General features: G+C 37.5%; 1 protein-coding gene across 1 annotated transcript in view; it reads right to left on the bottom strand.

Moving 5' to 3' along the window:
* Window positions 1–27,453, bottom strand: part of LOC145248805 (vacuolar protein-sorting-associated protein 36-like) — a 109,108-nt gene that overhangs the window by 14,075 nt on the left and 67,580 nt on the right. The window contains exon 9 of the mRNA XM_080110457.1: window positions 12,309–12,374. Coding sequence (XP_079966583.1) covers window positions 12,309–12,374 — 66 coding nt within the window. The remainder of the gene's footprint in view (window positions 1–12,308; window positions 12,375–27,453) is intronic.

The raw sequence follows: 27,453 nt of genomic DNA, 5'->3' as shown, positions 1-27,453 counted from the left end.
GCTCTTCAGTTTTGGCTCTAGAGTTTAGGGCGATTTCAACCATTATCACTACATGATCAGCGTTCCCAAGTGGGCTGTGGGAATTCATGACACAATTATCGGGAACTGTGGTCAGAAACAGATCTAAAAGTGATGCGTGTTGTTCTTGCTGGTTAGCGAAACGGGTTGACACTAATAGGTACTAATAACTCACGTTTACAAGAAAAACTATTGGCTGAATCTGATTTAACTTTGAAAAGAGCTATAAAAGCGAGTCGAATGGTTGAATTAACTCGACAAAAACTGGGGGTATTACAGAAAGAATTAAAATCGGTGAACTTTACAAAAAAAAAAAAGTCCATAAAAAAGGAAAATACTAATCAACCATAACAATGATCCAGAAGTGATTTAGCACACTGTTCAAATAATAACTACAGTAACGACAAAATAAAAAACTGTAGATTCTGTTCATTCTCACATAAATGCAAGAGACAAAATCATTTTGCAAGTAGATGTCCTGCCAAAAGAGTAGTACAGAAAGTGCACCAGAAACACAGTGAGGCATCTTCTACAGACGATGATAATTATGAAAATTATGTGTATAGCATCTCTGCCAAATTCTCATCCAAGGAGAAAAAAGTAACAAAAATCCACAAAGTTAATGCCTTAGCTGAAGATTGGAACATTAATTTACAAGTCAATGGGACGAACATACAATTTAAAATGGACTCCGGCAGTCAAGTTAACATTCTTTCGATAAAAGATTACTACAGATTATCGGTTCGTCCAAAATTGCATTCAACCAACATAACACTTTCTGCCTGTAACAACACAGCAATACCAGTTCAAGGTAAGTGTGTTGCTCAAGTAATAAGAAATAATGTCAAGTATCATGTCATGTTTGTCATAGAAGATATAGATGTATCTCCAATACTAGGACTAAACACCTGTACTAGTCTCAACCTAATAAAAACGTAATGCAAAATTAACACAAATAACAATGATTTTCTCTCTGAACTTAAGGAATGCTTTGGAGAACTTGGGACTCTCCCTGGTAATCATCACATCACAATGGACCCAGAAATTAAACCTGTCATAAACCCTCCACGAAATATTCCAGTTGTACTAAAGAAAAAATTAAAAAAGGAACTTATAAAAATGACAGAGTTAGGTGTCATTAAACCTGTATCAGAACCAACAGAATGGGTATCATCACTGGGGGTAGTAGAAAAACTCAATGGTTCCCTTCATGTATGCCTTCACCCATGGAATCTTAACAAGGCCATAAAAAGAGAGCATTATAGGTTACCAACAGCATCAGACATAATACAAGAAATGCGCATGATTTTACAACAGGCACATGTTGGTATTGAGAAAACCAAATCCAATACTAGGCAGTCTCTTTTTTGGCCAAACATGAACAAAGAAATAGACATGATAAAAAATTGCGATTCATGTCAACGCTATAGCAATCGACAAAGTTCAAAGCCAGAAATATGGCATGACATTCCTGACCAACCATGGCATAAGGTTGGTACAAACCTCTTCAGGCTGCGGGGGAAAGATTACCTCATGGTAGTGGATTACCACTCAAAATTTTTTGTATTCAGCCATCACACTGATACAACTGCATCAAAATTAATAACCTGTACAAAACATATCTTCTCGAGCCATGGTATACCCAAACAGGTAATATCCGATAATGGCCCCCAATTTAAATCTCAACAATACAAGGAATTTGCTACAAAATGGGATTTTTTCCTTGTAACTAGCAGTCCAGAATACCCACAATCTAATGGTCTAGTCGAGAGAACCATCCAAACAGTGAAGAAAACACTGCACAAATGTTTCCAGACCGGAGACGATCCATATCTTGCTCTACTAACCTTACGTACAACACCTGGCAAAAATAACTCTCCTTCACCTGCAGCTAAACTGATGAGCCGCCAACTGAGAACACTTCTTCCAAGCATAAGAAATAATGGTTATGATCTTTGCAGATCGTCCCCAACTAACATGCAGAAGGTAAAACAGCATATCAGCAATAAGCACGTGCTGCCTTCACTAAAGATAGGGGATCACGTCAGAGTACATGATGGGAAAACTTGGTCCAGGATAGGCAAAGTGATTGAACATTGCTCTCAACCAAGGTCATACTTGGTACTGATGGATAATGGCAAAACTATACGCCGAAACCACCGAGATCTACTGCTAGTACCTCATTCAAAAGGTACCAACAGCACAACCTTACCCTGACACAATATTTGGTTTACCCAAGCAAGTTCATCAACCAAGAGCAGGAGCACCAAACCCAGCAACTCCAGAGTTAGGAATTCGATCAAGGTCAGGACGACCAATACATCAACCCAGATGGATGCAAGATTATATATGTTAAGTGAACTTACATTTCAATAGCAAAGGACCTTGGGAGGGGGGATGTTATATATATATATATATATATATATATATATATATATATATATATATATATATATATATATACACGAAAGATATTTACTGCGGGTTGACAGTTGAGGACACTTTTCTGGTAGCTGCGGTTTCCGGTAAGATGGCGTTCTGAAATAAAAGGTGTTTTAAACTACTCAGAGTCAATCTCTTTCCTCATATCTCTTCCACAGGACATCCTGATCTCTACTCACTCATAATGATATTAAATAAGTATCTGCACGGTAAGACAAACTTATTTTATTGTCACACTCACAAATAGATAAACTTTGCTTATATAAATCACATACATAATGATGTATGTATACAACAACTAAAAGAATACTCAACCCAGGATGGGTAAAACTAAGTTATACATCTGAAACAAATTAACTTCCAATTTCTGCAGAATTTGCTTAGTTTACAATAGACCCACTTTGCATGTTTGATAGTCGAACATATGCCCACTGAAGAGGATTCCCTGAAATATTGCAACACAGATATGCTACTTGACCACCTGACGCAAGTAAGAACATATTACATGTAATATATATATATATATATATATATATATATATATATATATATATATACACACACATTTATTGAATCAATAAAGGTGAAACTGCATAGCTTGTTCCACCATTATATCTTAAGTTGCTTCAATTTGAGTCTATCTGTTACATCTCTGCATTGTTCTGCCTCCTATAAACCAAATTTTTTAAATAAATATTTTAATCACATAACTGTTTAAAAAAAACCCTCAACTTTATATGTTGAAAATATTTTTTTAATAGTTACTATTTGAAAAAGTCTAATAACAATGAAAAAAAATTGAAACAAAATTCTACTTTTTTAAAATGCAGTGGTATTCATAACTTAAAAAACAAACAATAAATCGATGGGTTTTAAAATGTAGAGGTTGATTGGGACCAACCAATGATAAAAAAATGTTTGCATACAAAAATTGCAAAGATTTATTTTTCTGTTAAGATCCAGATAAAAAGAGGTTATATATTTCTCTCAATTATTTCAGTTGTATACCATTTTATCGTTTGAAAGTAATTTCAATCAGTATATTTGTAAAAAAAATACTGTGGAAATATTGTACTAGATAATATTAAGATTATTTTCGTCTTATATTATTCTTTTTTTTCTTTTTCTTTTATTGCTGTAATCATTTTATAACATAATTTTATATGAGCACAATCTATATTAATAAAAATATGCTACCAAATTTTTTTTTTTTTTTTTTACACTTATCAAGGCCCAGAAGCCACTCGGGGATAAGGGTTATTACGTGTATAGTAATCAATGGGATAGTATCGTAGTAATCATTAGTACTGGAGATTTGATAAAGTGTCTTATTTAAGGGAGCGATTCATCAGGAATTTGTTTATGTTGGACTTGAAGACATCCAAGTTGTAGTCAGGTGGGAAACAGGCAAACGGAAGAGAGTTCCAAAGGCGTGCACTTCTAAGAAAGAAGCTTTGTTCATGGAATCTACGTTTTGATTTAGGCACAGATAAAGAGTGGGGAAAATTACTGACAGTGGTTTCAGCTACACGGGTGTTTTTCGTGAAAGATTGGCGAGGGGGGGACCAGAGATTGGAGCTCGGACGAGCACTTGCCATGGAAATAACGATAAAACAAAGACAAGCTCGCAACGTCTCTTCTGTGGGAGAGAGGTTGCAGGGAAGAGAAAAGGGCATTCCCCACTAAGCCACAGTCTATTTTGTACTCTGTCAAGGCAGGATAGGCTGTTTTTAGCAGCTCCAGCCCAGATGTGGCAGCAGTACTCCATCATTGGATGTACTTGGCTTTTATCCAGATAGAGAATACCATCAGCAGTGAGATATCTTTTCGAGCGGTAGAAGGATCCCACCATTTTCCCAGCGATTTTTGTGTGTTTGTATTTCTCTATCTTTATACATGATTTAAACTTCATTTTTATTTACATTTACTGAAATAAAAAATACAATGGTTTAAAGTACTAAAAGTTTTGTGTTTAATTTTTGTTTTGTCTTGACTTCTACAACAGCACTTGATACTCAAAGCAAACGCCACGTTTGTATTTGCCTGACTCAGAAACCAAGATTACCCACACTCACAAATTCATTGTCTTTTATACTCCCACGGCGTGAAGCTGGTGTGGGTTTTGCTATCAAAACAACTCACGTACCAAAACTAGCAAGCATTCCTGAAGGTATCAACGACAGACTAATGAAAATACAGTTACCTCTTGAACGCAACACCAGCGTTACGCTGGTCAACGTCTATGCCCCAACGATGACTAACCCTGATGAGGTCAAAGACAAGTTTTATGAAGAGCTGGACTCCCTCAGTCGGAGAAGCTTGTAATTCTTGGCGACTTCAATGCACGTGTCGGTACAGATCATCAAACCTGGCACAACATCATTGGAAAGCATGGAGTAGGCAAATGCAATAGCAACGGACTCCTCCTCCTCAGAACCTGTGCATCACATGATCTCAACCACTATGTTCCGCCTCCCAAACCGCAATAAAACCATATGAATGCATCCACGCTATCGGCACTGGCATCAAATCGACTATGTCATTACCAGAGTCAAGGACAGGCAGGACGTGAGACTGACCAAAGCCATGTGCGGGGTTGATTGTTGGACCGACCACCGCCTCATCATCTCCAAATTCAACTTCTTCATCCAGCCTCAGGGTAAAAAAAGAACCAAGAGGCTCAATACAACCAAACTGAAATGTCCTAAAACAGCAGAGGAATTCCAGAGCAGCACACATAGTAAACTTGCTAACTTCAATCTCAATCACAACAGCATTGAAGAGAGCTGGACATCCTTCAGAGATGTTGTTCACTCTGCTGCTCTTGGCGTTCTAGGTCCTGCCACCAAACATTACCACGACTAGTTTGATGAGAATGATCCTGAGATCCACAACTTGTTGCAGGAAAAACACCGCTTGCTAAGAGCGCATCAAAATGACCCAGCTTGTGTGGCGAATAAAATTGCCTTCACTAACATGCGCAACAAAGTCCAATCCAAGCTGCGTTCAAAGCAGGATTCCTGGCTCAGTGCCAAGGCAGATGAAATCCAAGGTTACGCAGACAAACATGATACAAAGAATTTTTACCATACACCAAGGGCAGTTTATGGACCACAGTCTTCCGGATCCTCTCCTCTGCTCATTGGCAGATGAAATCCAAGGTTACGCAGACAAACATGATACAAAGAATTTTTACGATACACTAAGGGCAGTTTATGGACCACAGTCTTCGGGATCCTCTCCTCTGCTCATTGTCGACGGCTCAACTCTACTCACGGGAAAGAAGGAGATCCTCAACAGATGGGCTGACCATTTCAACAAAGTGCTCAATCGCCCTGGAGCCATCAATCATATAGCAATTGAACGTCTTCCCCAAGTCCCCACCAATCAACAGCTCGACACCTCCCCATCAATCGAAGAAGTCAGAAAAGCCATTCAGCAGTCAACCAGTGGAAAAGCTCCAGGTCAAAATGCCATCCCAGCTGAGGTTTACAAGTCCGGTGGTGCAGCCTTGCGAGAGCAGCTGACCTGCTTGTATCAGATCATGTGAAGGAAGGGACAACTACCACAAGAGTTTAAAGACACCACAATCGTTCACATCTATAAGCAAAAAGGAAATCGCCAATCCTGCAATAACCACCGAGGTATCTCTCCTGTCCATAGCAGGAAAGATCTTGACTGGCATCCTCCTCAGCCACTTACTAGGTCACCTGGAACAGGGACTCCTGCCGGAGAGTCAATGTGGTTTCCGCGCTGGTCGGGGGACCACTGACATGATCTTTGCCACCCATCAGCTTCAAGAGAAATGTATTGAACAGCACCGAGACCTTTACAGAACCTTTATCAACTTGACCAAGGCATTTGACACAGTCGGGATAGTCTGTGGAAAATAATGAAGAAATATTTTCATCACAGTAGTTTGTCAATTCCATGAAGGCATGATGGGGCATGTCCTTGATGACGGTAAACCCTCGGAAGCTTTTCCAGTAACAAATGGAGTTAAACAGGGCTGTGTTCTTGCCCCAACACTGTTCAGCTTGTGGTTTTCTGCAATACTATTTGACGCTTTCAGTGACCAGTCACCAGGCATCAACATTAAATTCAGAACAGATGGAAAGCTGTTTAACCCAAGGAGACTGCAGGCTGTGACAAAGGTGAAGGAAGCAGTGAGCGAGAAATGCAAGACCAGATGAACAAATTCTCCGCAGCCTGTGACAACTTCGGCCTCACAATTAGCACTAAAAAGACCAAAGTTATGTTCTAATCAGCTCCCAGAAAACTGTATCATGAGCCAAGTATCTAAGTCAAGGGACAGAACCTTCAAGTGGTTGAGACCTTCACCTATCTGGGAAGCACTATCTCGGACAGCCACAATCAATCTTGAAATCAACAACAGAATCGCCAAGGCAAGCAGTGCATTCGGGAAACTCAGAAACAAAGTCTGGGAAAGGAGAGGAATCAGCATTGACACCAAGCTGAAGGTTTACAGAGCAGTTGTCCTCACCACATTGCTCTATGGCTCAGAAACCTGGACTACCTACAGAAGGCACGAAAAAACGTTGAACCACTTCCACCCGAGATGTCTCCAAAATCTCTTCCATATCAGAGGGCCTGAAAAGTGCTAATCTTCCCAGCATAACTACTACCATTCAAAAGACCCAACTGAGATGGGCAGGTCACGTCTCCCGCATGCCAGATGAAAGAATCCCAAAACAACTCCTGTATGGCGAGCTGTGCCAAGGCAAGCGTTCAGTTGGAGCACCAAGAAAACGCTTTAAGGACAACCTCAAAGTCTTCCTCAAAGACTTCAACATCAGTACCAAGTCCTGGGAATCGCTTGCATCAGACAGACTTCACTGGCATCACCTCATCAACAAAGGAGCTGAAACAGCTGAAGAGAGAAGAACCCTCAAAGCTGAACAGAAACGTGCAACCCGCAAAGCCAGAGCGACAAGCTCTGTCCCCACAACACCTGCTCACCACTGTCCAACTTGTGGGAGAGCCTTCCATGCCCGGATCGGCTTTACAAGTCATCTCCGGTAGCACAAAAACAATACTTCTACTCACTGATGTCATGATCATCTTCAACGTCGAAGGACGAACACACACATACTCCCACATGTATGCAAATGAATTTGGGCCTTGTTTTTGGTTGTTGCGCATGTGCAGTGCCATTTCTGTGTCTGTCTCCATGATGTTCGCCTAGTCATGGATTGAATACATTGCCTCCATGATCACAGCACAGACGTGGTTAAATTAATAATCTCCAGTGTGTGCTTTATCACAAGAGTGGTTCTAAGGTTTCTTCATTTCATGTTGTCTGTCGGCCAAGCAATATGATATACCTAGTGTCATCTGAAGTCTCATTTGCTCTGTCAGACAAGATGGTATTTGTCCGGGATTGCAGTTCTTCATATGGCACAAGATGCCATTAACAATAATGACTTGTGGGCTGATCACCTCTGTTAATTTCCTGTATGGGTAAAGCTGCCTCATTATCAATGATGAATGATTGAATATGCATCAATAACGAGGCAGCTTTATCCATACAAAGTTGCCCAGATGGTACCAGTTTTGTGTGAAGACCAGTGACATAGGTACTGGGTCAACATTCCTTACCCTAATCTCATATCTGTAAATTCTATTAGCAGGTGCAGTCAATGATAATGTGTACCAATACACTGTTTTCTGAACAGAGCACCTCTTCTTCCTCCTCTACTTTTACAAATGCATTCAACATAAAAATGAATGCCATGCATGGATCTGTCTCACTCAGAAAATCAGTCTTTTATGCACATGAAGCTCACAAATATGCAAATGAGTACAAGCTTCACTTCCGGTCTAGTCACACAGTGCCATTTCTGCATCTGCTGCCATGATGTTTGATTCATCATGCACTGTCAACAAATTTATAAAAGTTCCATCAAAAAATAATTACAAAATTAAATAAGTTATTTTTCATTTTCATTTTTTTGTAAATAAGTCAGGCATTTTAATTTTTTCTTATCTTAATTGATGTAAAAAAAAAAAAATGCAATTTTTTAGATGAGGATTGATAGTTTGGATTATTTGGACTATTGTTCTTGTGTTATTCTCACAACATTTTGGCCAATGTATCTTCCTTCTTCAGGTGTATCTTCTCAAACTCAGCAATCTTTCTGTTGAATTTGGGGATATGCATGTAATAATAAATTGAGATCTATAGTGGTAAGTAATAAGATTGTACATCTAAAAATAAAAAGAAAAAACAAGAATAGGTTTAAGGCTCTTAAAATTCATACTAGGATTGTCCACAAGGCCTTGGGGCATAACGGATAAAGGGCTAGGTAAAATTCAGTTGTAAGTGAAACTATTCTGGAGGTTGAAGCTTAAGTCCTCAATACAGGCAATATTAAGAATACAGTCGCAAATTGCTGGAGACTTTTACCTGGTCATGACTGCCAGAAAGAGAGCATGCTACACTCATAGATTAAATAAAGAGTTTTGTTTGAAATTCAATACAGATTTCCGAGTTTAAGAGAAAGATTTCAGATTTTAACAAGAAACACCCAAAAACGATTGGAGGTTTCAACAATTGAAACATCGTGTGAATAATATTCAAGGTAACAGTAATCCGAATAATTAAAGTAATACAAGTCATTTTTGCCTTTTAAATAGATTCTTAGCTTCCAAAATTTTGAATCTATAACAATTTGCCATTTAATATCCAATCATTTTATAGAGGTTAAAATACTATTACCGTACCTCCTACCAAAATTAATTATAGTTTTATAACAATTAAATTCAATATTTAAAAGATCAAGCAATGCTGTAATAATTTAAATTAAAAAATCTCATTTTGAAAAAAAATAAATAAATAAAAAATGAATAGATAAAAAGACGCCCAAGTAATGCCAGGTAGGTACAGTTAATAAATAAATAAATATCACTTTAAAAATATTTTTTTTTTTTAATGGCACTGGTAATTTATTGGTACAAAATATTTGAACTACTAAATCTACCATATAATTGACACAAATTTTCTGAAATACTTCATATCAGAACCTTGCCAGAGTAACTGTTTTGTCAGACCGTTCGATTTTATTGTAATAATTCATTAGCACACTCTTTAACTATACACCTACTTTGTCTTAAAACCATTAGGGATTGCTAAAATAAACAAGTTTTTCAGCAGTTCAGATGTTTCTTTGACAGAGATAGACTGTGTTTACAATTAACAACACAGTTGCCACTTAACTATGCATGTGAAGCAATAAGGATTAAATATAAGCAAAATATGATATAATCTCAAAATAAAAGGAGATTACCACTAGCAGGTGCAGTGTAAACAAATGAATTGATGGTGCGATACACACAATTGGATTATTCATATTATTTGGATTCTTCAGACTGCTGTTTTCATCTTGAGTGTTACTTTTATAACATTTCATCTGATGTATTAAAAAGTGTCTCATTCGGATGGAATTTCGAACCAAACCTTTTATTTAATCCACAGGAGTAGTTTGTTCTTATTCCATCAGCCATGATTGGTAGAAGTTCCAAGTAATTCATAATTGTATTTTGAGTATCGCCCATACTGAGGATTGAACTTTCAACCTCCAGAAGGGTTCTGTTCGAAATTATGTGCAGACTCCAAAATTCAACAAAGATTCCAGAGTTCAACAAGATACATCTGAAGAAGATCAGAGGATACATCAACTGAAACATTATAAAAATAAGACTCAAGATGAAAACAGTAATCTGAAGGATCTAAATAATATGAATAATCAAACCTCAATTAAAATATCCAAAAACACATAACTGGGTGTCCAGTAAACTAATCTGACAGCAGGAGGATTATCAAGCTACCTCTCATGATTTTGTCCGCATTAAAAAAGTTACCATCAGTATTGTATCTGTATACTATTAAAAGGTTAACAAATTAATCTCATATGAACATTCAAAGTTGACTGTGCCATTTTTGTAAGATGTTTTTAAGAGCTAATATTCAGGACCAATAAAACACTAAATAGAAAATTTTCTAATTTCTAACAAATTTTGAATGGTCATAATTTGATGACTAATTGTGCTATTAAAATATATTTGGTACCATTGTTTATGTATTGCAAAAATCAATGTGGTTACATCAAGTTTTTCAATATAATGAAAATAAAATTTTGCTTTGAGATATGTAGCAGAATTAGCAATAACCGAAACGAGGGGAAATAGAGAGCTTACCTCAGATACGTCTGTTGTGTTTCAGGCTGAGTGGAAGAGAGAGTTCCAAGATGGTGTCCATGGGTTTTTATTAATGTTGACCCCATGCAATTCTCGTAGATTCGTGTCTACTCTCGCACGATTATACAAATGGATAATGGCAGGACGCTGGAAAGCAGTGAGGTGTGTCCGGCAGATTGTGCGTAGGTGGTTCTGGGGGATTGGATTGTTCTTTGTGACGAACAACGTGTCTGCAAGAAGCAAGTTTTTGTTTGTTTTTTTCTGCTTCTTTTTTCTCTACGGCTATTACAGCCAAGAAATCCCCTCTCTTCTAGAGGTGGGCGATACTGACTATTTCCTATCTGTGTTCCTGATTTTTTTTTTGCCTACTACATTTTTCTTCAAGATAGCTGCTTATAATGTAGAAAACATAAATAGGTATATAATATTTCCTACTTTATACTATGTCAAGGTGGTCAAAAATAGATTAAATGTAAAACAGATCTCAACTGAAACAGTTGAACTTAATCCTAAGAGGAAAGACTATAATGCCTGAAGGACAATTTTTAGGTGTGTGTGGGGGGGGGACTCTAACACATGACTATGTTTCATGTATATTTAAGGAGAGTGAAACTGGTAAAGCTGCATGTTGGAATACGAAAACTTAATAGTTTACTTGTCAACTCACCAGTTGTTGCTACCCAACATGGACTTCTATTATTGTACCTAACAGAACAAATACTTTATATTTTATATCTGTATATTGTTTTCCATTAGTCAATACAATCTTTTTTTATAACATGTCAATGTAGTTAAAAATAGCTTGGATGTAAATTATTCTAAGAATAAACTAAATGAAATCAAAAATAATGATAAAAAATTAATTAATAACATTTTTGGAGGCTATGTTTTTATAGAAGTTTCTCAAGATAAGGCATGAAGCTATTTGTTAGGAGCTAGTTCTATTCATTTTGTGTAGATTTTTCTATTATATGTACTCATTTCAATATTCAAAATGAGAAATCATAAAACAGAACAAGAGTAATTTACTCAGGTAATTAAATTGATTCAATATAAACCTTCTATAGTCCAACCAGACACACCTAAAGAAGGCCAGAAATTACATCAGTCAAAGTATTGTGAGTAGTCAAGATATGAACAGTTATTCAAAAGTATGAATTATCCAGCCTCATTTCAAATGTTCAGGGATTTTTATTGGTTACTGAAAAATGCAGTGTCCCTTAAGATATTTAAAGACGATAGATTTACCTAAAATTATTTAAATTAAATGTTACTTCAGTTTTTTTTAATGAAAATTGTTCCAAGTACAGCATAAAGCCACTTGATATAAGAACAGAAATGATTATTACAAGACAGAATATGCCTATTGGCCTTAGTCTTGAAAAGACTAAGGCTATAAGTAGGAAGAAAACAGTCATCAAGAAGAGAGTTCTACAAACCTGCAGGAATAGGAAACTATATTATAATTATGGTATCAGAACAATGAATTGATGACTAGACCAATGAGTTTAAACAATGAAGCAGGAATAAAATCAGACAATTCTGAAAAATACATGCCATAACAGTATTTATAGGAGAGATTGAGACTAGCAACATTACGCTTAAGATAAAAGGTGCAGAGAAGAATTTACCTCCATTCCTCGGGCCCTGTTGACTCTGCAGTAAGCATCTGTGAGTGTCATCATACCCCCGCAGTCCTATGAAAAGAAAAAATAGGCAATTACTTCTAATGCTCTTACAATAATGGGACAAAATGTAAATATGCCCAACATAAGAGATGGGGAAGATAAAATTTAAGCATTTAAAACTGCAAGCAAAATTGGTATCCTCAAAATGCTTGACAATGGTTGAAAACGTAACACTTTGTTTAAATATTTTTAAATATGTTTAAAAAGTTCCCAATGCAAGACATTTTCAATTTTTGAATAATTCATGTAGTACTTCAGTCAAATTGTTGATGCAATTTCTTTGAGTTTCTTGTTCCATTTTTCTTTTAAGTACTTTCTATTATTATCTATCTTTTTAACCATATACCCCACACGCCCCCCCCCCTGATTTTTGAGATCAATAAGACACTTCATAATCCTTCATCTAAGCAGGCCTCCTCCTCTCACATTGAGGCCTCTGGGGGACAACTTCTTGGGGGTTGACGTTTTTAGGTTCACTACAGACATTCTCGTCCAGTTGTAAAGAACTACAATGTGGGCCTAAGTCGAATTGGGGTGCATCGTTAGCTTCTTGATGGATATCGACTTCCTCCTCTTCACTGCCATCACTGCGCCCCCAGATATGCCGGGAAACGCCATTCACCATCACGTTCTTTGATTGCGTTCCCGTTACGACGAGTGGTACATTTTGCATTCCCTTTTTGCATTTCCTACCGTTTTGTTGCACGGATGCCGCCACTTATATGCAAAGATGGCTCTATGAGGCACAGTTGTCTCATCTTGTCTGGTTTTCGATGAGATGTTGTACCAAAACACCGCCTCCATGGGTGAAATGTTGCTTTTTTCCGCAGCAGCCTTGATGGTGCGATGATTCCTCTTCACTATCCCATTGCCACTCGGCCAATATGCTGCCCTAAAAAATTGCCTTACTCCCCACCTATCACACACCTCTTGAAAGGCTTCTGATCGGAAAGCGGGGCCATTGTCCATTAACAATTCCTCAACCAGCCCTCTTTCCAAAAATATTTCTTCGATGACCCCTCCAATCACCCATGCAGCTTCTGCCCTGATCTCTCTCCATATGGCAAACTTCCCCGGTCCACAGTTGATCATCGACAGATACAGTTTATGGCAATAATGGTCACATCAATGGCCAATCGCTTCCAGTCCTCTGCAATGTGCAACTCTCCTGCTTCGTGTCTAGACGGTCCGGGGTCTATCGATTGGCATCCTGACAGTGCTCCACTACCTCCCTGACCTCCTTCTCGGTGGTTTCCAGGTAAACCCCTCTTGCCAGGAATAACGTCCGTTCTCGACCAAAGTGGTGCATTTCACGTAACTTTTTAACTTCCTCCCCTGCATAGCATACTGAGGAAACCTCCTTTCTCTCTTGCAGCCAGGCCTTCTTTACCCGTGTCATCGAATCTGCCTTGTTCTTTTCTGAGGGGATCAGTACTACAGATACCTTCAACTGGAATTCCGCTATCAAATCTGCAAGTGCTCCAAGCCTGCGCTTGATCAGCATTTCTGCAGCACCTCTGGTCCTAACTCTCTTATCACCAGTCACTGCTGACCTGATCCATGAAACTACCGTTGCTGAATCGGATTTGATTTCAATCGTTTTCAATCCCCACTTCAGGGCCAGATTGATTCCTTTCATAGCGGCCTCCAGTTCGGCTACGTTGATATGGGAATAGTCATTTTTCTTCCTTAACCACGCCGCATCTTCCACAGTTACGTCTCCCAATGCCAGACTGCTGACATCACACCAAATTACCCCCGCGTCTCCGCTGCTGACGTACCATTCCCCCTTTACTGGGTCTTTTTTCATCACTCTCGCAATGATTTCTTGTAGCGTGTTCATGACCTCCTTCGTCACACGGCCCTCCCAGCCATCAGTGCCTGTTTGTCGTTTAATAAAGCTGCACGCTATCCTGAGCCAGCCGGCGATTGGATAGTGTCCCACCAGTCTCCCGCAGACCGAGAAGAGTTCTCATTTTGTCAGGTCGGTTCCGATTTCGTGTATTGCATTCCCTTGTCTAAAGACAAGGCTTCCTTTGCCATCTCGGCATAGTTTCCACCCCAACGCTGCTCCTCCATCCAGGGACTCCGCCGGTTTTGCAGTCAACCCATACCTCGTGACATGGCTTCTCACTTTCTCTGCTGTCACCTCTGCTTCCTCCATGAGAATGTCGTCAATGTACGAACTAGTGGCCTTGTCAACTGTACAGTCTTTACTCAGCACCGTCTTCAGCACGGCAGTCATAATTTTTGGGGCTGAGCTCAACCTAAAGCCTAACCTCGTCAGGTAATACAACTTCCCCTTGTACTGGACCAATTGATGTTTCCAGAGTTTTTCATCTACATGGATCTGGAGATAAGCCGACTTCAGGTCAACAATCTTAGTGGCTTGCTTCATCCTCCTCCATTTCCTCATCACCTCTTCGCATACATCAATTCCCTTTCTTTTTTTTTAATTTTTATTTTACTTCAGTAAGTTTTAAGAGCTCAAGGGGCTCCCTCCTGGAGCTAACACTTGATTATGTTATGATTTAAATTTATATCCGAGGGCTCTTTTAAGAATAAATGCTGTTCCCTTTATGGCTTCTATATGTATTTCGCTTGCTTTTCCATGTATGGCTTCTAAGTATTTATGAAGATTCTTTTTTATTCATCCAGTCGCTCCTATCACAACCGGTATAATGCTTATTTCTTTCAGAGACCATGTCGTTTTTAGATCATTTTTAAGGTCCGGATATTTTGTTATCTTTTCCCCGTTCAGCTCTGTTAAGGCCAAAATCATTTGGGACTGTGACATTGACAATGAGCGCAGTTCTTTCAGGCTTGTTCCATATAACAATATCTGGTTTGATGGCCTTGTCTTTTATGTATCTGCCTGCCTGTATGTCTTTGTCATAGAAAACGGTCACATTTCCATTTGATGTTATTGGTGGTGGCTCATGTTCCCAGATGTTCAGCGATCTGTCAAGTTGCATCTCTCCACAGATCTTCCAATGGATGTACTTGCATACTTTGTTGTGACGAGTAGTGTAATGGCCATCTGCCAATAAGATTGGACATGCAGACATTAAATGGCTTGAGCTCTCAATTGCTGAGTGGCAAAACCTGCACTGGCCATTTGTTTGTAGGCCAGACATTTTTTTAAATCCATTTGTGAGTAAGCCCTGATCTTGCGCGGCTACAATAAGTCTTTCTTCATCAAATGGAAGTCTCCCACTCTTGAGCCATTGGAGTGAAGCATCCTTGCCTATGTACTCCTGGTTGAGTTCCTCTAGGAACTTCCCTGCTCGCTTATTTTGTTTCCATCCTTCTTTTCTTGTCTCTATCTCTATGTCGGTGTATTTTTTCCAGTGTGGCAGGCTACGTATCTGTTTAATTCTCTGAAATCCAGTACCGGTCTAACTTTATTCTTTGTGGGTTGAACAACCGCCAGTAATGGTAGCACTCCTCTTTCTTCCTCTGTCCACGGTTTCAGAATTCCCTCCTCTATCCACCTCTCCACTTCTTCCTTGAATCCTTTTCTTATTTCTCCTCGCAGTGTTTTCTCATAGCAGCTTACTTTGTTTTGTAGTTCCTGAGGTCTGGAGATCCATTTCCATTCCACCGTCCACCTCTCACCATCAAACCTTGCCAGAAAATCCTCGTCCTCAATGCAGCAAGCCTCTGGTTTTTGTGTTCTGATATTTCTATCACCTTCCACTCCTGCCATTCCTACTACGCCGAGGCGTCCAACAGTTACTTGGCCCCCTCTCAACATAGCAGTTGGTTGATCGCACTTACACCTAAAACCACATCAACATCACCAACCAGACGATCCAACACCAGGGCTCGTAGTCCAATAGGCACACCTTGCACAAGTATTTCCGCTGTTGTCTCTCCCAGGCATTTCACCTCCCTGCCATCTACGGTCTTAATACTCCTGGCTCCGCTCCATGATCTAGCAACATTCTTCATTACCAACGTCGTGGCGCAGCCTGAGTCAACAAGAGCCATGGCTCTCTTCCCATTGACTACTACCGGTAACTGAGGCAACGTTTCGTTGTGCGCCATTTCCACATAGAAGAGGGAACCACTGGTGCAATGGCTCCCCTTCACTCGTTTCCCTGGTCTTGTACATCAACGCAATAGCGGCTAATGTGCCCCACTCGTCCACATCGGTAGCAGATGACCCCCAGTCTCGGCTCTTTACAGTCCTTGAGCAGGTGAGGACCCTGGCACCGGAAACACTTGATGGCAGGCCTCCCCTCCTGTCGCCTCGCTGCCTGTCTCGTCATTCAAGTGGGGCCTCATGCACTTATTTCCACTCACAGCTGCAGTTCTGATTGGGCCCTTGATATTCTTGACTAGGACTCTGGCGTGGACCAAGAGATCGTCTACTTCCATTGTATAGATCTCTGTGATTCTCTGCATGTTCGCAGAGATTTCTTCTGGGAAGCCATTCACTAGGTATAGCTTTACCGTCATCTCCAGACTCCTCCCCACGCAAGAGGTGAATGAGTCTGTTACTGTGGTGGCCAGGCAATGCAGAGTTTTTTTCTTGTGTGCATGTGAATGTACCTTTAACTCCCAACCAGCAAGATGCAGTTGCAGTGTAATGTCACAGGCGTGGAAGTCCCAATTACTTTGCCAGAGACTGACAATAGCCCTGGGGCAAAGCAAGAAGGGAGATACAGTTATTAGTGCCAGCAGCAAGGACATCTTGCGTCAAGGTGTCCGAGAAATGAGGCAGTGGGTGAGAAATCAGCAATAATCTCTCTCTACATAAACTAGAAGTGCTCTCTGTAATAAAAGTAAAAATGGGATAGATCAGATAGTGTTAGTGGATTCTTTCTGCTCCTCATCTGTTGTGAGCGGGTTATGTCAACCCAAAGTATGGAAAAGTACTGCGATTCTGATGGCAGATCTTTGCAGCATAACTTAAACACTGACCAACAGGAATCTCCTGAAAACTGACGTACTGGTGGTAGATAGCAAATTATTGAGATTTGACCTTCTTGTGAGGATGGATGTCATCAAGAAATTTGGCAACATGTACATCAACAAAGGAAGCAAGTTACATTTTGCTGAGGTGGCTCTCATTCTGAGTGCAACAATAGAACTGAACAGCTCAACTTTCATGCAGAATTCAATCAAACCATAAAATCATGGAAGGTGTCATAGAAGTGCTCCAGTGATGAACTGCCAGAAAAATTATGCAACAGACTACCAGAGTATAAGATCCCTGCAAAAAAACTCATGCAGAATATAAGAACTATAAGCTGGGATTAATAAGAGGTGGTTGGTTCTTTACCCAGAAGAGGAATTGAGGCCTCCAAAGGGTCTAATCCTACAAATGGCAATCATCCAGTAGAACAAACAAAAGATGAGACTGGTGCTTCACTATCTAGAATTAAATGCTTTGTACCGTCATCAAATAATGGGTAATTTTTGACAAATCTTTTAGTACTCAGTGTAGTATAAACACCTCAAATTCCCCATGTTAAAAAAGGCTTGGAGTAAGCACCCCTGAAAGCCGAAACATGGGGAGGTTGGAAGTGTTTATTCCGAAAGAGTTTAACATGTAGATGTCAGGGGGTGTATATAGCACGGTGGGTACTATTGTAAGAAAATACCTAATTTTTTCATAAGCAAAATTAATTTTTTTTCAATTAAAGATGAATATTTTTTGGTACTTATGCACTTATGTCAGTATGCTGAAATAACAATGTAATTATTTAGAAAGACATTATATAAACAAGTATTGAATGGAGTTTTGTAATTATATTGTACTTTCACCTAACAATTTAATAAAAGATACTGTAAAATTGAATTTAAGTTAAGACTATGTTACACAATAGCATGGTAACATAATTTATTCAAAAATGTTTAGTTTTAAGTGCAGTGTATTTGTTCATTTAACATAAATTGGCAGTGAACAATTGTTTCTCTATTGTAAACAGAATTTGTTTTTATATACGAAAAGATGAATGATGAAAACAACAAATACCAAAGGTATGCTTTTCATAAGTAATTAGTGTGACCAATGTTGCGTTTCCTTAATGCAAATAGCGGAAAATCATGAGAAAACTCATAGGTATAAGTGAATAAACAAAGAAAACAGTTTAGTTATTTATATAATTGCGGACTGTTATCCTCAATGTTCATAGTTGTTGTTTCACGACATTGTAGCCCACTATTCCTCTGGCCTTAGTCTGGTGGTTAAACGTGACAATGTAGGAATGATGAAACGTGTAATTGAATCATCAGCAATAACAGGGCTCCATAGATGTTGTCGTCTCACCACATTAGTGGCCAACTGAGGTTGAGGGAGTAGTTGGCCGTAACTTCGTGAAACAACCATGATGAAAAATGTTGGCAATGGTCCGGATTTAAATGAACCAAAAAAAAAAAAAATAAACAAATAAATAAAAAATAAAATAGAAATAAGAATAAATAACACATGATATTAATGACAGAATATAAAAAAATGCCAGAAAACTTGTCGAATAGCGAGGGGAGAGCAGGCGGGATGGCAGTAGATTAACATACATTGATAAATGAATAGGGAGAGAGTGAGGAGTGAGTGAAGAAAGCAGTATTACATAGCTTTATATACATTTAGTCTCAAATTTCCATGGCTGAATAAATATAACGGATAAAGCAATAACTTAACATAATATCAGTATACTCCCGAAATGTAAATAATTTAGGAAAAAATAGAAACGAATGGACATGTAAACAAATGGTGGCATGTTTATAAGTGTTGAACTGTTCATTTAATGCTGGAAGATGCGAATATCAGAATACGAGAATGTCTCCATTGCAGCCAATCAATAGTGCCAGATTTCGGCTAGGGAGAAATTATTATCTAGAAATAAGAAAATGTAAAGGTTATGGTATGTGTAGGTGTCGAATAACCAGTTAAGAGCAGCGTAAATCCAGCAGAGTAGGAATATGTAGAGATGGTGCCTGTGTCTAGTGGGAGCACAGAATAGGTAGAGCAAAAAATAATAACTACTCCCTCTGAAGATGGTAAGATAGTGATCGTGTCGCTCCTCGGAAATAATGTAAGATTTTAATGTAACACCTAAATGTGTATATAATGTTGTTCTAAAGTAACATAAGATAGTGGCTAACAGGCTAGACTTAATAAATGTGCATGCAACATGTTGTTGCAAACCTACATGATTTTGGTAGAGAGAGGAATTTCTGCAATCAAATTATTATATATAGGAAAACAACCATTCGTCTTGGGTTCCTGTCTTACATACACTTTTGTTGAACAGAACTGGCTCCACCAAAAAGTTGGTGAATCCTCACAGGATGTACCAGCAGAAGACAGGTATGTCGTCATGTGTATTATTGTATGTCTGACATACATGTACCCTCACCCAGAGACTAGATGAGCATGCCGTTAAGAAAGAGTTAAACAAATAGATAATTAAAAACCATTTCACATTTTATAATAAAGGTATATAGATGAGTTTTTTTTTCTTTTTTTTAGGTGATATGTGTGGGTTAAATATGTATGGCCTATTTTTATTCTTGTTAGTTTCACTTCTTTTCTGTTTAGTTTTGTATTTTGTTCTTGTTTTTTTTAATTTTTGTCATTATTTTGTGAAGTGTGTTTTTAGGATATTTATTCCAGTAAATTTCATATTTCTCAATTGTGTATATATTGATATGTCTTGAGATCTATGTATGGGATCTTAAAATTTGCATCAATTGGGAGATCTACGGTAGTTTTTACTGCTGAATCTGCTAATTTGTTACCTTTGATATCAGAATGGCTCGGTATCCAGTAGAAGATAATTTCTTCTTGATTGTTTAATTCTGTTAATTTGTGGAGTAATTTTACGATTAGGATGTTGTCCATCTTTTTATTTTTGATAGCTTTTAAAGTAGATTGGGAGTCTGAAAGGATTATAAATTTGGATTCTTTGTTGTTGGAGGCTAGACTGAGAGCTAGGATTAGAACATGTATTTTGGCACCAAAAATTGACGTTTCTTTTGGAAGGTTTGCTTGTTTTTTTTTTAGTTGATTTGTTGAGTATTGCTGTACTGGCTGTTGCGTTATTTTGTTTAGACCCATCTGTATAGATGTGTGTGTGTGGTTTGGATATTTTTCTTTGATTTTATTGAGATCATTATGGTAAATTATTGGATGGGTATGTTTCTTTCAGGTTTATTTAAACTTAGATCGATATTGGGGGTTACCATTTTCCAAGGAGGGGTTTTGAGTAGGACGGTTTCATGGATTTTGGTTATGGGTAAATTTGCTTCTTTGGAGATCAGTTTTATTCGGAGTCCAAAAGCTGGGATTGTATTTTCTTTTTGCTCAAAAAAGTGTTTATGATTTGAGTTTAAAGTGCTATTGTGTGCTGGGTTTATGGAGTTGGCTGTTAATTTTGTGTAGTATTTTAGACCAAGGTTTTGGTTTCTGAGCAGTGGAAAGGTTTCATGCAAGTCTTTATATAGGCTGTCTACAGGGGAGGTTTGAAATGGTCCCAGTGCTAGTCTTACTCTGGAGTGGCATATTGTATTGAGGATTTTTAGATATGACTTTCTGGTAGATTGATATATAAAGCTGCTATAGTCTATTTTAGATCTGATTAGTGCTCTATATAATTTGGGCAGCGTGTTCTTGTCGGCTCCCCAATCTGTATGGGCGATGAATTGTAGGAGTTGTAGTGCTTTATTGCATTTGGTTTTAATGTAATTGATGCGTGGAATGAAGTTTAATTTTTTGTCAAAATGATTCCTAGGTGCTTGTGTTCGTTTACGAATAGAATTTTTTCACCTTCAATCTGTAAGGTTGGGTCAGGATGGAGTATACACTGGTTACAGAAATAGATACATTTTGTTTTAGTTTTGGAAAATTTGAAACCATTTCTTGATGCCTATTTATCAATTTTATTTACGTTGTGTTGTAATTTTCTTTTGATGGTGTAAATGTAGTTTGATCAGTAGCTGATTGAGCAGTCATCTACATATAAGAAGTTATGTATATTAGGAGAGAGTTCTTTTATAATATAGTTAATTTTGATGTTAAAGAGAGTTGTTGACAATATGCTGCCTTGAGGCACTCCTTAATTCTGTGGGTCTGAGTCTATGCGAACTTGGAAAGATCTGCCTGTTAGGAAGTTTTTTTATGAATTCAGATAGTCTGTCTCTTAGTCCAATGTTGTGGAGATCTTTTATGATGCCGTATTTCCAAGTAGTTTCATATGCTTTCTCAAGATAAAAAAACAAAAAAACAAAAACATGTTACATGTTCTTTATTGATGAAAGCTTCTCTGCTGTAATTTTCGAGGTCAGTGATATGGTCTATACATCCTTGATTTTTTTTGGTATACACATTGAGTTTTTGAAATTATTTTGTTGCTATTTAAATACCATAGAAAACTTAACTTTTTTTTAATAGAAAAGATTTTATCAACAAAACTGCAAGCCAAAAACAATTAAAAAAAATAAGACGGAAATGTTTTGCATAGGCAACTTGTGAGAGCTATTAGTCTGTAGTTTTCTGGGTTTGATGTATCTTTTCCCAATTTGGGTATCGGTATTACTGTTACTTGTTTAGGAAATCTTGTTTACCATGTTATAAATTTTGAGGAGTTTTAATGATTTGGGTGGGATTTGTTTAAGGAAGCTGTAGTGCACTTCATCTTGTCCTACAGCCGAGTTGTGGGATTTCTCTAAGACAGTTTCTAGTTCATTGAGTGAGAAGCTTTCATTGTAAAACTTTTGGGTTTTGGAGTTAGTTTATTTTGTATTTTTCTTCATGTTCCTTAAGTATTTAAATTTGTTTATGGCAGTGTTTTGATGATGAATTTTCAGCCAAAGTTTTAGCTAGTGTGCTGACAATATCTTTTTTTTTTTCAATTATTTTTTGTTTTTTTTGTGATGAGATGTTTTTGATTGGGTTAGGATTATATTTTCCAGATATTTTCCTAATCATTTTCCAGATCGTTTTGGGTTTAGTGGCTGTGTTGATATTGTTAAATTGTTGCCACCAGATTCTTTTGGATTCTTTGTTTTTCGAGTTTTAACTCTTTGATGTTTGTATTCTATTAAGTTGTTAGTAGTTGGTTGTTTGTTTAAATTTTCTTTTGCTTTTCTGATAGCCTTTAACATTCTGGATTGAACCACGGTATGTTTTTTTCCAGAATGAGAATTTTTGGGTATGCATTTTTTTTTTTTTTGCTACTTTTATGAATACTTCAGTAAATTCTTCCATTGTTTGGATTTGGTGTTCTGTTAATTGTAGTGAACAGAGTTCTTTGAATTCGGTGCAGTTGCCTTTGTATTCCATCTGGGTATGTGGTTTTAGACGGAGTTATTGTATTTTATTATAATAGGGTAGTGATCACTTCCACATGGTTCTTTGTAGGTGCTCCATGTGTAATCCAAGAAGATTAATGGATTGCACATGGTAAGATCAATGGCACTATAGTTGATCCATTTTTTGGCTGTTTTTGATTGAGGAAGCACAAGTCATTTTTGTTAATTAGTTGTTCAATTTTATTTCCTTTTGACTTTGTGACTTTACATCCTCATAGTGTACTGTGGCAGTTAAAGTTTCCTAGAAGAATTAACAGTGAATGTATACTGTGCAGATTGTGATTTTTTTGTGTAATGTGACTTTAGTTGTAATTGCTTGGAGATTCATTTTGACAGAGAAATTACTTTGAGGTACGTCATTCCATACAAGAATTGAGGTAACTCCATTAGAACAAAGGCCTGTGTCATAGAAATAGATGCATTGTTCATAGTTTGGGGTTTTGAAATTGCTATAATTTTGTTTCTTGTTTGCAGACAAGGGCTGGGTTAAATAGTGAAATAAGTATAAGAAGTTTGTTATAATTAAATTTTAATCCACGACAATTCCATTGTATGATTTGTTTTTTTTTTCTATCCATAAGGTTATTTAATTTTCCTCTATTTCCATCTTTTTAGAGATAGAGTTTGTCTTTTGTTGAAGTTTGTGTCTTTGGTGAAGTGTTTTGCTGAGTTTTTTCTTGTTTAGATTTGCATGTCGACCTGGGTCTTGTTATTTTGGCTTCTTGTTCATTAATTCCATCTTGATTACTTGTTTTTGTTTTCTTTTTTTATCCATGGTATTTTTGGTTTCCATTTTTTTTTCTAGTATTTGGAATCTGTTTTGAGTGTGTATTGTTTGATTTCTTTCTTTTCTAGAGCATTATTTGCTATTTTATTATTGCTTATATTTTTATTAGTTTCTGGTGATTGTTTTGTTGGTTTCTATGGTATTCTTTTTAATGTTTCTGCTGTGGGTGGAATCGTACTTTCTGTGTTTAGATTTGTTATTTCTATTGTTTTGTTATTCAGATTTGAGTACTTTTCTTTTAGGCTATTTTGAAATTCTGGCCATTCTTTAATGTTTAACATAATTAGTTTCTTTTTATCAGTTCCTTACATTGATCATATATTTCATTATGTTGGCATGGTTTAGTTGTCTTTTTTGTTGTCTCAGCATATGCATTGTCTTTCAAGTAAATATCAACTATTTTTCTGGCTTCTGGGAAAGTTATGTTTTTTTTTGTACTTTACTTCCATTATTTCTTTTTCTTTATAGGTTTTACATATTTTAGAGAATACAGGGTAATCTTTGAAGCTAGCGCATTTCACCTCATTTATGCATTCTTCTTCGGCGTGGTCTGGTTCTCTGTTGCCGCATTTTTCACATATTCTTTTTCGTTTACAGACTTCTTTATGATGTCCATATTTGTGGCAGTTGAACACCTTAATGGAGCTGAAATCTATTGATCTACTTTTACGTTTAGCTGATCTTGATTTCTTTAGGTATTGTTGGTGTGTTGAAAGTTAATATATATGTATTACTAGTTATTATTTTATTGCAGTTTTATGTTGATACAGATGTGGTTGACCACTCCTTGTTTTTTCAATTCGGTTTTTACTTCTTCCTCTGTGGCTAATGATAGCTTGTAGGTTTGAATCACTCCTTTTGAAGTGTTTAATCTTTCATATGGAAAGACTTTGCACTTATATTCATGAAAATTCTCCATTTCAATTACAGATTGGGCATCTTTATAATTGGAGTAGTAAATTTCCGTCTTATTTTTTAAAATTGTTTTTGGCTTGCATTTTTGTTGATAAAATCTTTTCTATTAAAAACAAGTTGATAAGTTTCCAATTTTTTTTCTTTTCTATTAATTCAATAACTAGGAATCTTGGGAAGTTTTCTTTACATATAGATGGTATGATTTTCCTAGTTTTGGATTTTGTTTTCATCATCTGAGCTAGAGAGGTCAGAGTTACTAGAATAGTTTCTAGAAAGGCTTTTGAGGGGGAAGTATTTATTTTTTTCAGCCATGTATTTTGTGGTTTATTTTTTATCAACCATGCTCCCTACCCACCTCAGAGTCCAAAATTGGGGTAAAGCAAGAGGGAAAGCCATTCATCTTGACCATGTCAGGGCTATGTGGAGGATATACTCTTTTGATAAGGGAGTTCAAGCACTTTCTATTTCTTGTTCATTATGTCCTCAAAAATACATATGTTCAGATGGTGTGTTAAGTTCTGGTCCTTCCAATTGATTGACCCTTGCTACCACCTTCTAGCACTTACTTAATTTGCCCATTTTTGGTAGAAAGGAAAAAAAGATGAAATACCTTTGAATTTTGTTCTTTGTTATGGTTGGCATTTTGAGTATAAGTGCTAGGGCTTGGCGTGACTGGCTGAATCGGGCCTCTCTGACCGCCCATCTAGCCAAAGTAATAGCCGAAGTGATGTGTTGCAGTGCCTAGACTTCTATGCACCCAGGTCTAGGTCGGCTAAATCACCAAGATCACATTCTGAAGCATTACAGGGAGCAACTCCTGGCTAACTGGTTACATCATTGAGGAATTTTTACCCTCTGCAGGGAGTGGGGGCAGTCGGCTTATTCTGATACCCTACCGATACTGGGCGGAGAAAAAAAGAGAAATGTGTAAAGGTTTTATACTTCAAGTTATTTACATTTTCCTATATTTATTCACGGGTTCCAGTTTACTGATTTTGTAGAGTGAGATAAAGATAAAGACTTGTAGTGGATTTTGTTGTTTTTATTCCCAGCCCTGCAGAACATGATTTAGCTCTGTAAATGGAAAGGGTTTATAATATTCTTGGTTGGGATGTTTTAAGTTAGGAAGCCAGTAGGGAAGTGGGGGTGAAAAAGAAAAAAAGGGAGGGAGGGGAGGGGGACTTGTTTTTGTTTTGGGTTTTGCAAACCATGATTTAGTTGTGCAAAGAGTTTAAAAAAAAAAAAAAATTAAAAAACAAAAAACAAAAAGGTGTTAATGCAGGTGCATTTGAGTCAGGAAGCCATCTTCAGGCAGCCTGATCTGGTTGCACTAGACGCAGAGCAGGATTAAATGTATCAGTGTTAGACCATCACAAGGCATACTTTCAATGCACCAATCATTGTGATCCTATCAAATTGTACTAATTAAGGGATAAAGGTATTGCCTGACCCTCATGGGGTTTGGACTCAATGTGCTACCATTTATTATACAAAGAGTTGTTGGTACTATTATGACAAAGGACAAGTGCAGTAGTGGCCAGCATTTGTCTTTATTGATAATGTGTATATGCACGAGAGAGATGTGCCCATGGTGCATGTGAAGGAGCATTTCGACAGTTTCAGCCTCTGCAGCAAAGAGGTTACAGGATAGTGCACAAGTGCTTAGTATGCCGTCTGGGGAGAGGATAACACTGTATTGAAGAGGGAATGAAATCCCAGACATACCTTGTGTCATCATGGAATATTATGTAGCAAGTTGGTTTGGCAAATTTCTGTGGGTGGTTGGCTTTGTGTTGCCATGGCAGTCATCAAGCAGAAAGCATCTGATGCCACCATTGGGTGAGATGATAAAGTAAACGATGCTCCTCTCAACATCATGATTAAAGAAGTTTTCACCAGAATGCACAAAGAAGACCCGGCATATGGGTCGACACAACCTCTCTCGCTACTGACGTGTTGTTGGTATAAAAGATCTGCTACCATCGTGGGCAAACTAGAAGACATGACAGTTGTGGTATGTTTTATAGAAAATGAGATTACCCATGTGAAATGGCAAGAGTTACTGAACATAAAGGAGGCCAAACTAAGGGAAGGGATGCAGTATTTTGTTCATGCTTGAGCAGTAAGCTATAATTTTCCAAATTATACAAAACAATTTACATATCACCAAAAAATAAGCAGGCCAATATTGACTATTCTGATAGCATGCTGTACTTAAATAATTTCATCTCCAAGCAGCAATGATGACGCTAAAGTCTTGTATATGCTGTAGAATTTCATTTTGTTTCCAATACTGGTCTATTTTAAAATATTCCCATCAACTACACTGATTGGTTTTTATGAATATATTATAATAATTGGATAATACTTTTGAAAGTAAAATTTCATCATTAATCACATAAAGAAAAATGGCAGTAAACAAAAGGAAGAATAAATATCATTTGATATGATGAACTTGAATGAAATGTATGAGAAAACGGAATTGTAGAGGAAGAGTGGATGTGTACTTATAATATCCACAAAATTAATTAAAAGCAAAATTATATTTGTTGGTGTTAGCTTTAACTTCTTTGCATGTCTTTGAAGCATGTGGTCATACAATTTTCTACTTTTTTATGCAGTCCTTTGCATTACTGTTGCATTATGAAATATCTTTCAAGATGCACTAGTTTGACAGTAGAGGACAGACAAGGTAGGGTTGTATCATATGATCCTTGTTTCTATATCCACAGATGGTCGAGTCAATTTTGGAACCCCATCTGGTCATAGCAACCTTTGATTGCCCCATTCTTGTTTTCAGATAGTTGGGTATTTTTCATGAGCCAGGGTGCTTCTGAAATGGGAGGGAGAGCCTGAGAAGGGAAACACTCATGCCAGTAGAAGAAGGGTCATTCTCTATCTGTTTGCTTCCCAGCTGTAGTCTGGTTTGTTCCCGAGATGTTGGTAGGGGTTCAACATGGCTGAGGAAGATTCTCCTTGACTTCAGTCATTGAACTGCTGATTCACATCCATGAAGGAGATGGTGTTCATCATTGATAATTTTTTGTAATCTCTATTTGGTCT

The sequence above is a fragment of the Euprymna scolopes genome, chromosome 27 (assembly GCF_053919585.1).
Source record: "Euprymna scolopes isolate OS-2025 chromosome 27, ASM5391958v1, whole genome shotgun sequence".
NCBI lineage: Eukaryota > Metazoa > Mollusca > Cephalopoda > Sepiida > Sepiolidae > Euprymna > Euprymna scolopes.
The sequence above is the reverse complement of the archived record's forward strand: the minus strand, read 5'-3'. Positions and strand labels throughout refer to the sequence as shown.